Genomic DNA, 11362 nt, shown 5'->3' with positions numbered 1-11362 from the left:
ACCACATTCTGCACGTGTTACAACAGCGTGGCTTCGTAGTAAAAGAGTGCGGGTACTAAACTGGCCTGCCTGCAGTCCAGACATGTCTCCCATTGAAAATGTGTGGCGCATTATGAAGCGTAAAATACGACAACGGAGACCCCGGACTGTTGAACAGCTGAAGCTGTACATCAAGCAAGAATGGGAACGAATTCCACCTACAAAGCTTCAACAATTAGTGTCCTCAGTTGTCAAACGTTTATTGAATGTTGTTCAAAGAAACGGTGATGTTACACAGTGGTAAACATGAGCCTGTCCCAGCTTTTTTGGAACGTGTTGCAGCCATCAAATTCCAAGTTTATGATTATTTGCTAATCAGTTTGAACATTAAATAGCTTGTCTTTGTAGTGTATTCAATGAAATATAGGTCGAACGTGATTTGCAAATCATTGTATTCGGTTTTTATTTATGTTGAACACAATGTCCCAACTTCATTGGAATTGGGCTTGTAAAACGACTCTAAAATGCCTTTGCTAAGAATAGCTAACAGCAGCCTGAAGGACAAAAGCTGCAAATTTCACTTCTTCTCATTCTGGAGCACCACACAGCGACATCCTTACTTTAGGCAGAAAAAAAATTCCTTTTTGCACCGGTGCGGACAGGAGCCCCTGAGCTTTCTGCCTTTTTTGGCTGTTGTTGTTTTGCTCTCCACTGGAAGACACTTTGAGTCAGAAGACAATTTACGGCGAATGACGTTGAATGGCCAAAGCGCTCCACGTAATGCAATTCTCCCAATGCTCTTGTCACGCTTAACCCAATGATTGCATTCCCCAAATTCTGATTGAAGCCAGGAGGCGACACCAATAGCAAGTCATGACAATCATGGGTACAACAGAGCTTCCCAGTCTAACACTGCCTACATTGTTTATGGATTTATGATTGAATATCCAACCAATTTTCCCCCTTTAACACCACATTTAGTGGAAATGTTACTGGCACTTGTAGTCAACCCAAGAGAACGATCAGAAAGCGACCAGCGGAGGCGCTCTTGAGTCTTTCTCCATGATCGTTTTGCCTTGAAATTTAAAACGATTTATTTATTTCAATATTTAGGTTACGGGTACCAGAAGCATTAACTTTAGCTTCATATTAATGACAAAACGGATAAATATTTAATTCCTATGGTGAGATAGCAAAATATCTATAAAAAAGAGGGACAGATATATATATATATATATATATATATATATACATAAAAAAAACATACTGCATGCCTCTATTTACAAAGCATTAAGAATCAACAATAAAAATAACAATTCTAAGCATGAAAAAAGTATTATTCTCATACGATCAAAAGTGTATACAAACAAGTATTGATTTAAATATTATTTAAATACTATATATATATATATATATATATATATATATATATATATATATATATATATATATATAACTTACAAATATGAATGGAAATATACTCTTTATTTATGTTTTATGCCACTAAAAATTCCTTGATGGTACATTTTTAAATAATTATATTTATGAATAATAGTATTTTTTCATCCCCCCCAAAAAAAGAAAAAAAGAAATCGAACGATTGAGTGACCTTTTTTTCAGGCAGTTCTAACTGGCAAATTCATTATTACTGCATCAGTCATATTGAAAAGATGAAACTATTGAAATTAGTATTCAGCTTAAATTGTAATGTGCCTGCCGTGTAATTAACCCGCAGTCCCTGTTTCTGCTCACCTTTGTCCCCTTTATCTTGAAAAAAAAAAAGTTTGTTAGCAGGTTAGCCTGGATAAAGTCAAAGTTAGGTCAAAGTTGCAGAAAGTTAGGGCGTGATACCAGCAATTTTGTTGGGTGGTTGAAAAACAACAACAACTCATACAAACTTCACTGTGGATAGGTGTGATGAACAGTTTTGTAAACACTCCAAAAAAAATCAGCTTTATTGATTTATCCTAACTCCAATTGTGCGTGAGTGGAAAGACAACACCCTAAAAATCCACATTTTCTTTTTTTTTCCCTCCACTTGTCACTCACTCGCTGCTTGTCACTCATGAGACTTTAAAAAAAAAACATTTAACACTTATTTGATGCTTGATTACTTTTGACCTCGTTTTGTATGTTAATTTGGCGGCAGGGGGAGATAAATAAGAGCTCAGCCACAGGAGTATATAGACGCATAATTGGCCGCTATCAATATGCAAATGCCTTTTTGGGAGGGGGGGGGGGGGGGGCACCACATACCCTTTTAGCGTTGACCTGCTGTCGCTTCTCAGGCGTGATGACAGGAAAGAGAAACCAACTGCGGCATACGGAAATCATGTCTTTGTCATCTATATGGCATTTAATTGCGTGAAATTCGATTTCAATCGGGTGTTGAATGTTCTGAACTCCAGTTTGAACACTGTTGCGCTATTGATTAGATGAATGCTGCCCACACAAGTTGAGGCGCAACTCTGCTTCCCGCTGACGCTTTTTGTTAGGTGACAGTTTTTTTTAGTGATCGAAAGGTTTCTTTTGTGTGGAGGGGTTTTGTGTTTGTGTGTGTGTGAAAGAGAGAGTTTTTGGGGAACATGAGGTTTTATGTGTGTGAGAGGTTTTGTGAGTGGGTGAGTGAGAGAGAGAGAGAGAGAGAGAAAGAGAGAGAGAGAGACAGACAGACAGTGTTTGGGGAACGTGAAGTTTTATGTGAGTGAGTGAGTGAGTGAGTTTTTGGATGATTTTTAGTGTGAGAGGTTTTTTGTTGTGTGTGTTTTTTTATACGTGTGAGAGGTGTTTTAGAGAATGTGAGAGGTTTGTAGTGTGAGTGACAGTTTTCTGTATGTGTGAGAGTTTTTTTGTTGTGTGCAAAAGTTTCTTGGAGTGTGTCAGCGGTTTTTTTTGTGGCTGTGAGGTTTTTTTTGGGACGTGTGTGAGAGATTTTTGGGGCGGAAAGAGAGAGTGTTTTGCATGTGAGAAGTTATTGGTGTGTATGAGGGTTTTTTGTTCGAGGTTTGCGTGTGAGGTTTTTTGGTAGGTGTGAAAGATTTGTTTGGTGTTATATGGTGGGAGGTTATTTTGGGGGCACCTGTGTGAGAGTATTTTGTTTTATGAGTTTTTTGAGTGTGCGTGTGAGAGGTTTTTGGGACGTGAGAGGTTTTTTTGGGATGTGTATGAGTATTTTGTGTGCGCGTACGCGTGTGAGGCTTTTGGTGTATATGAGTTTTTTTAAGGTTTAAGGTTTTGGTGTGTGTGTGAGAGATTCTTCGCTGAGTGTGACTGTTTTATTGCGTGTTTAAGGTTTCTTGTGTGTGAGTTTTACAGTCGATGCAGAATCATCTAATAATTGTCTTTGATGTTTAAAAGACATGTACTGTGTGTTAGGTTTAAGACCTTCAAGTCATTTTTGATGTTTACAACAACATTTATGTTTATTTAGGATTTTACATGGTCTGTTTTTATTGATTAATAATTTCCGTGAATGTTTTCGAACATGTTAGGTTCATGAAAGACTTTAAATGATCTTTGATGTTCACAAACAAATTTTCAGATTTGACAAAAACGTACAGTGTGATTGCTTAATTTGAACTACTTTTCTTTGATGTTTACAAAAACATGTACGCTAGGCTCATTAAAGGTTGTAAATCACTTGGATTTTCACCAAAAAATCATCTTTTATCATCTTTGTTGTTTAATAAAAATGGGTTAGGGTTCACTGACACAAAGTTTCTGTTTTATGTTTTTACAAAAGATTCATTGGAACTTCATTTGTTTTATGTGAAACATTTGTGCGCATCACCTTTGCCAAATCATATGCAAACCATCACCTCCCACACTGGCGCTGCAAAAGGTGCAGAGACGCTGGGAGTTTGTGTGTGTGTGTGTGTGTGTGTGTGTAGGATGATGAACTCCCAAAATTTCCGTGATGCCTCGTTGCCTCGACGACCGCGGAAACACCACCAGATTACGGAAGGGGCCAAAAGGAAACAGGAGTAAGGCGGATTTTTGAATTATGCAGCGCCAGCGGCGGATGATTTGTCGACGTGGGTGGTCAAAACTGCTCTCGGCTGAATGGAGTCAAGTTACAACAGTTATCACAATGTAATGTATCGCATTGTTATCTCTTATAGTACACCCCAAATTCCAATGAAGTTGGGAAGTTGTGTTAAACATAAATAAAAATAGAATACAATGATTTGCAAAACATGTTCAACCTATATTTAATTCAATACACTACAAAGACAAGATATTTAATGTTCAAACTGATAAACTTGATTATTTTTAGCAAATAATCATTAACTTAGAATTTTATGGCTACAACACGTTCCAAAAAAGCTGGGACAGGTGGCAGTCGTGTATTCAATTAAATATAGGTTGAACATGATTTGCAAATCAATGATGAACCATTATACATCTCGTAAACAGTCAATGTTGTCATCAATGAACCTTGAAACATCAAAGATAATTGTTTCTAATGTACGTAATTTCTTGTGTATAATGCGCATAATACTCCCCCCCCCCCAAAAAAAAATTGTCAAAAATCAACGGTGCGCATTATACATAGGTATAGGGAAAACTTTCCCATTTTATAAATGTATGCCGCCATCTAGAGGTTATGAAAAAGGTGTACACTTTCATTCTAATAAGCCAGCGCCACCTAGAGGCTATGAAAAAGGTGTAGCCTACACCTTTTTCATTCCAATATGACAGCATAATATGTACAGTTGTGCTCATAGGTTTACATACCCTGGCAGAATTTGTGAAATATTGTTTTTTTAGAATACGACTGATGACTGAACAACAACAATCATTAATTTCTTTATGGTTATGTTTTGTTCATTGATAATGGTTTTCTGAAATGCTTGACAGTTTAATTTGAATGCCATTAAAATAAAAATCAATTTACCAATTCTGCCTGGGTAATCAAATGAGCACATCTGTGTGTTTTCTCACATACTAAATAAAAGTAGGGCTGTGAATTTAAAAATAAAATAAAACACAAGTAAATAAAAATAAAGCATTCCGTTTTCAAATAAAGTGCTTAACAAAATATAGATAATACTTCATGTTTATGTTTTTCATATGGGTAGAAGCAAAATCATGCATTGTAAAAAGGCATTACACTTAGGTAGAAGGGTTTTCCAGAATTTTGAGGTCAACTTTGGGGGTGCGTATTATACATGGGTGTGCATTATACACGAGAAATGACGGTAATAAAATTAAGTACGAACGTGCTTGACGCCTGTAACTCAGCCAGCGGCCCTTCAGCAAAATCTCGATGCCTTTCTTGCATCAGAGGTTTTCCTCACATTGGCTAGAGAGTAATGTTCCTCCTCTGTGCCGCCTGCACTCGCCGGCTCCAATTTTTGGGACAAAGTGTTGCCTCTGCACAGCGACAAGAGACCGTGTCGTAACTAAATTAGCTTATTTTCATGGGTGACACATCAGAAGGTGGATGAGACAGCAGCAGACTTGATAAAAAAAATAAAATAAATAAAACCTCACGCAAGCAGCCCGTCTCCTCATATCCTCCCACGGTCACGTTCACTCAAATCTGTTAATGACACGCGTTAAATCAACGACAAATTACCAATCGCTGCGCTTGATTGATGGACGCGCTGTCACCGAGCTAAATAAACAAACTGCACGAAGGGAGGACTGAATTGCTACTCGATACACCGCAGCAAAGCAGGGGCAGTGTCCAGATGAAGCCCCGAATTGACTTGTTTTTACAAACATCAAAGACAATTTAATGTCATCGTTGAGATTGAAAATGCATACTTTTGTCAAGATCAAAGACAATTTAGTCTTACCTAACATGCTTTTGGAAACATTAAATTGCTTGCTTCAAATGAAAGAACACGGCGTTCATGTCAGATGAGCTTCAGTGCTCAATATTTCAGCAGAAAAGTGGCTTAGGAAAGAGCAGAACACATATGACGGGGCGAGTCGGAGTGGTAGTCGTGTAGCTTCTTTTTTTTTTTTTTTGACAGCTTTCCCAAGGCGATCTGACAATCACCCACACAAGAACGGGAGGTATCATTTTCTTCACCGGCAAGAAGGGATCATTGTCACTCGTAAAAAGCTTGCACCCCGCCAAACACTTTGATGTGCAAAAAGTTGGCGATGACGACGGCTGTCATTTTTAGGGGACAGACACGCACTGATATGATGATAATGAATAAGTCATGTGACATAGTTTGATTGGGAATCCACTTTGGATGCTAGAAAAAGATCCAAGACTTCATACTTGAAAAAATGGCTCAGTGTCACAGGCTGTGGCGGCACGGTGATGAATGCTGTGTACATGATCGCTACAACTGTTTTTAGCCTGTCACATTGTACATGTATTTGCGCTTGTTTTGCTTTGTTTTACTCTGCTGTTTGCAGCCAGGTCGACATAATTACACATTTAGAATTGGTTTTCAATTGCCTTACGTGGATACGTAAAGGTTCGATCAAATCAAATCAAAAGTAGTGCAGCACCCTTGACAGCCGGATGGGAATGGACACCATCCGAAGCGGCGCAGCAGCCCATGAGGCACGACAAGATCGTGGGGCGTGTCCGGATGAGGAGAGGAGAGGTCTTTCGCCAAGGCCTCGACATCAGACACGAGGAAAATGGTGGTCGATAAAGTTTCTGAAGAGGCTGGAAGAAGCCCTCCGGCTGTCTATTTTGCCGAGAAGGGATTACGGCTGGGATGAAGAAGTTTTTTCTCGATTCTCACGCGTTTTGCAAGGCACCTGACTCAGCCAGCCAATATTGTGAGTCATCCTGCATTTATTTGGGTGATAGCTTTCGACCCAGAAATTCCAATCCAAACTCAGATGGTAAAGATGTACTTTCAGACCATGACATTTTCATTTATGGAGTTTGAATTTGCCACAGATATATTTCCATATCATACTTCCATAGTTTGACTCTTCGCGAATTCAGTTGCATCACACATGAGAAAAACCAACGACAAAACACTGCAACACGAGGGAGCCTGCAGCTTCATAATCAGCGTCTCAGACGCACAAGGGTGCGCGTACCTACTAATGCTACGACTGGTATCATGACACTAATATCGTGACACTTACATATTTGAAAGACTGACTTTTGTTCTTGGGCCAATCATGATACTAGCTGTATCGTAAAACAAACTGATCGTTGATACCACTCATGATACTAGCTGTCTTTTGGTCGTGGTCGAATTACAACACCAGCTGTATCTTGATACTGGTTGTAGTTTGTAGTTCTTTCGTGATACTAGTTGTATCATGATACTAGTCACATTCTGATACTAGATGTATGTATTCTAGGCTGAGTTTTGGCCAACTTTGTATCACAATACTGGCTGTATTGTGATACTAGCTATAGTGTGATACGAGTCATATTTTTATACTTTCTGCATTATAATACTAGTTTATATCTTGATACTAGCTGATTTGGGATTCAAGCGTATTGTGAAACTAGTTGTGTGATGATACTCATTGCGTCACGATACGCATCGTATCGTGATATTTGCCACATCACCTGTGTCATGATACTAGCTGATTTGTGGTCCTGCTTGTAACATACTAGCCCCATCGTAAGACGATCCGTTTTGGGTCACTAGCCCCATCGTAAGACGATCCGTTTTGGGTCACTAGCCCCATCGTAAGACGATCCGTATTGGGTTACTAGCCCCAATCGTAATAGAAGTTGATAGTAGCTGTTTTGTTATACAGTACTCACCGTCGCCATCATGTGACAGTAGCTGTATGATGTTCCTTGTCCTATTATGATTTTTTGCTTATACTGTAGTTGCTAATTTATTATGATGGCCTGCTGTCGTATTATGCCATAGGGCTCCGCCAGTGACCTGAACCGGAAGAAAGTGCTTCATCTTTTTTAAAACAGCAGTGGGTGAGACAAGAAAAAGAAGAAGAATTGCAGCATGACTGCACATATCTCATGGTTAAGAGTTGTGCTAATGTATGATCTTATTACAATTTGAAAGAATAAACGGTACGAGTTGTCCAACATTGACACAGCTAACCATAAGTCAACCGGTACATTTGGTCGGCTTCCTTTGAAATGAGATGCAGCACGTTTGTTGTTCCTGTTCAATGTGCGGTGGCCTACATTCTGTCACGGTATCAGATGCAAAAACGTATCATTAATGGGGGATAAGAAAACTGGGCCTCATATCATTCTTTTTCCTCATTTCTTTTCTATCCCTGACAGAATATCGAATAACTTGTCTCTTATCCGCTGAACTTGAACTGAATGTGTCCAACATGAAGCGCCGAGAGAAAATGAACTCGGCGTGTGGGTGCATTAACAAACACACTGCAAAACCACCGACCTTGTGCAAACTTTGTCCTTGTTAGCGAATAATAATAGTGAATTTATTCAAACATGAGTGTACTCTCCTTTTTCTGGAGTTCATCTGCTCTACATTTAATGTGAAAGCATTATTGTGCTTCCTCACAGTTTGCTCTTTGCTCACATGATTCAAAATCAGTGAGAGAAGAGAAAATCGGGCTTTGGTGAAAAAATAACAAGGTTTTATAATGTTAATACCATCTGATTTGCTATACTGGCCACATTGTGACACTAGCTGTGCATGTGTAGGCGATACTACTTATATTCAGATCTTCTGTGTATGGTGATACTATTCGTATCCTGGTATTGGCTATGAAAAACGACAGCAGCGCCATCCTACTTCTGTATGCTACAAATCTCATTGCGATATCGGGTGTCCCGATATTGACCGAATCCTGACACTAGAATCTTGATGATACAAGATTGATACAAGCCGTATCGTGATACTAAGCAGCATCACGATACGAGCAATAACGTGACAGCAGTCATGATGTGACACCAGCTGATATGGTAACACTGGCTGGATGATAATGCTAACTTCATTGAGACGCGAGCTGTATCGTTATACTAGCTGATTTGTAATACTGGACTGGTCCTATTGTGACACTTGCATCGTGATAAAATGATGATGATTATTATTATTATTTTTTTTAAATATACATATCGTCCATATTGTAACTAACTGTTTCGTGATACTGGCCATAGTAACTGTATTGTGATAGTTACTACCTGTATCCTAAAATTCGGGAGTAACATGATCCCAGTTGATACAAGTTATGTCGTAATCGTAATCGAAGCCGACTTGTTATGATAGTGGCTGTATTGTGATATGAAGCCGTATTGTGACACTTATCGTACGTATCGTGATACTGAAGGATTGTTTGTATACTGGCCGTGCTGTATCGTGATACTGGCAATGCGCGATATGAGCTGTAAAGTGATACTCATTGTAACGTGATACCATCTGATTTTGTTTTACCATCCGTAGGACAATACTAGCTGCATAGTGATTGTTGCTGATTCGCGATACTCTCAGTATCAGAATACGAGCTGTATTGTGATCATAGCAGATTTGTCATTCAAAGAATATCTTGATAACGCCATATCGTGGTACTCGTGAGGTCATAATTACAGTTGTACTCTGAAATTAGTTCTATTGTGATATCGGCCGATTTGTTATACCGGCCATATCGCGCTGTATTGTGATACTAGTCACAGCATGATACTGGATACTCGCCGTATTGTTATAATAGCTTTATAAAACACACTCGGAGTGTGGGTGCTTTAACAAACAAGCTACAAAATAGTACATGTGCCAATTATGCTCCTGTTAGGGATGAATCATTGTGAATTCCTTCAAACACGAGTGCTCTCTCCACATGCTGGAGTGCACCCCGTCCACATTCAATGCAGAAGCATGTGAGGCTTTCGCACAGTTTGCTATCAGCTCGTGTTATTTCAAACTGCGTCGAGAGGAGCACACTGAGCTTTGGTACAGAAAAGACAACAGTTACTAGAATACAGTACAATAAACCAGTTTAAAACCAATGTTTGCCAATTTGGCAGACCGGTCTGCGCCCAGATGGGCGTGCCGACGCAACGGTTTGTCCTTTGACATGTGCCCCGCCGCATGTGACAATTTGGTGAGTGAAAACCGGTCTAAACCTACGCCTTCTGAAACCATGTCTAACTTTTGGAGTAGCTAGTCTAACGCAATTTTGGTTGAATTTGATCGCGGTGCAGGCAGACAGACGTGCGAGCTCTGCGGACATGCGATGCATCAGATGTATTTCATTCAGAAATGTGTGAACGGTGGACATCAACCCGTCTGAATGAATTGATGATTATTATCATCATCATCATTGCAAACAAGCATTCGCACTCGCATTCATACCTATGGGCAATTTAGCCTTTAATGTGTTCGGAATGTGGGTGGAGAGCGTGCAAACTCCATGAAGGAGAATCTTTTGGCTGAGAGGCACACATGCTTACTTAGCACTCAACACGGCACTGACCTTCTTAGAGGTCCCACTGTGTGTAAAACATGATTCCAACGTAACCATGCCTAAAAGCGCACTGTCAAGGACAAGGACTTATAGCTTGTTAATTATTTCGGAGTGCGACTCCAGTATACGCTTTCACTTTCAGTGCTTTCCGAGGTAAAATCCCACATTTGCCCGAGGGCTCTTATGTTCCTTCGCGGTGCCCAATGTCAGGCTTTAAATCAAGTTTTGACTATGCGCTTTTCTTGATCCTTTCTACAGAAAGGGTCATCGCTTATAGTGCGCCATAGCTTCTTTGGCGCACGGCGACATCTGTCACACCGTGGACCTGCGTCAGCTGCCGGCAGTGCAAAGACGCAAGTAATTTCCTGGGCCCGGCCAGCGTGGGCACCATGTGCTCGGTGAAGGAGACGGTGGCTCGGCTCCCGATATCTCTGAATGGAGGGATGGGAAATGACAGTCAAAAAAGCCAGTGGGGGGGGCGGGGGGGGGAACAGTATTTGATGTTTTTCTGCTCACCCGTGAGGAATCTTTCGAGCGGTGGTGAGGCCCAGTCCCTCCACGTGGAACATGACTGACGTCAGCACCTGGGGTAGAGGGTTAGTGAAGGAAATCTCCACGGGTATCTTCTCCCCGACGACGGCCTTCCCGATGGGCTGAACCAAAGAAGAAGTTCATTTTGACATTTTTTGTCCCAACCAAATGGTTTTGTTGCTGTCTCTCTATATTGATATATTGACTGATAGCGGCTTGACCTTGAAGGACGAAGGGACTCACTGTAGATATAACGGACACACAAAACGCAAATTTGCGGCCACGCAATACGTATAACATGCGGACGAAATATCATCAAGAAACTACATCAAGAAAAGGAAGGGTGCCTTCAATTGAAGCTGCAATGCCAGTCATAACTTACAAGGAACACTCGATTTCCTTACTCGACTGTCCAGGACTGACAGCATATTCATATTATGAACTTGTATTTTGTGCACACATTATATGGCCACATGTTCATATTTTGTGGCTACAAATAAGC

At 40.2% G+C, this 11362-nt stretch overlaps 1 protein-coding gene across 3 annotated transcripts in view; it reads right to left on the bottom strand.

Moving 5' to 3' along the window:
- Positions 1–1915: 1915 nt before the first annotated feature.
- The window catches only part of LOC133480392 (protein-glutamine gamma-glutamyltransferase K-like), a 30265-nt gene continuing 20818 nt past the window's right edge, over positions 1916–11362 (bottom strand). For all 3 annotated transcript variants that reach the window (XM_061778308.1, XM_061778310.1, XM_061778309.1), the window contains 2 exons: positions 10846–10982; positions 1916–10760 (listed from right to left, as the gene is read on the bottom strand). In XM_061778308.1, the coding sequence (XP_061634292.1) occupies positions 10601–10760; positions 10846–10982 (297 nt within the window). In that variant the 3' untranslated portion in view covers positions 1916–10600. The remainder of the gene's footprint in view (positions 10761–10845; positions 10983–11362) is intronic.

This window comes from Phyllopteryx taeniolatus, chromosome 7 (assembly GCF_024500385.1).
Source record: "Phyllopteryx taeniolatus isolate TA_2022b chromosome 7, UOR_Ptae_1.2, whole genome shotgun sequence".
Classification (NCBI taxonomy): Eukaryota; Metazoa; Chordata; class Actinopteri; order Syngnathiformes; family Syngnathidae; genus Phyllopteryx; species Phyllopteryx taeniolatus.
This window is presented reverse-complemented; position numbering and strand designations above follow the sequence as displayed.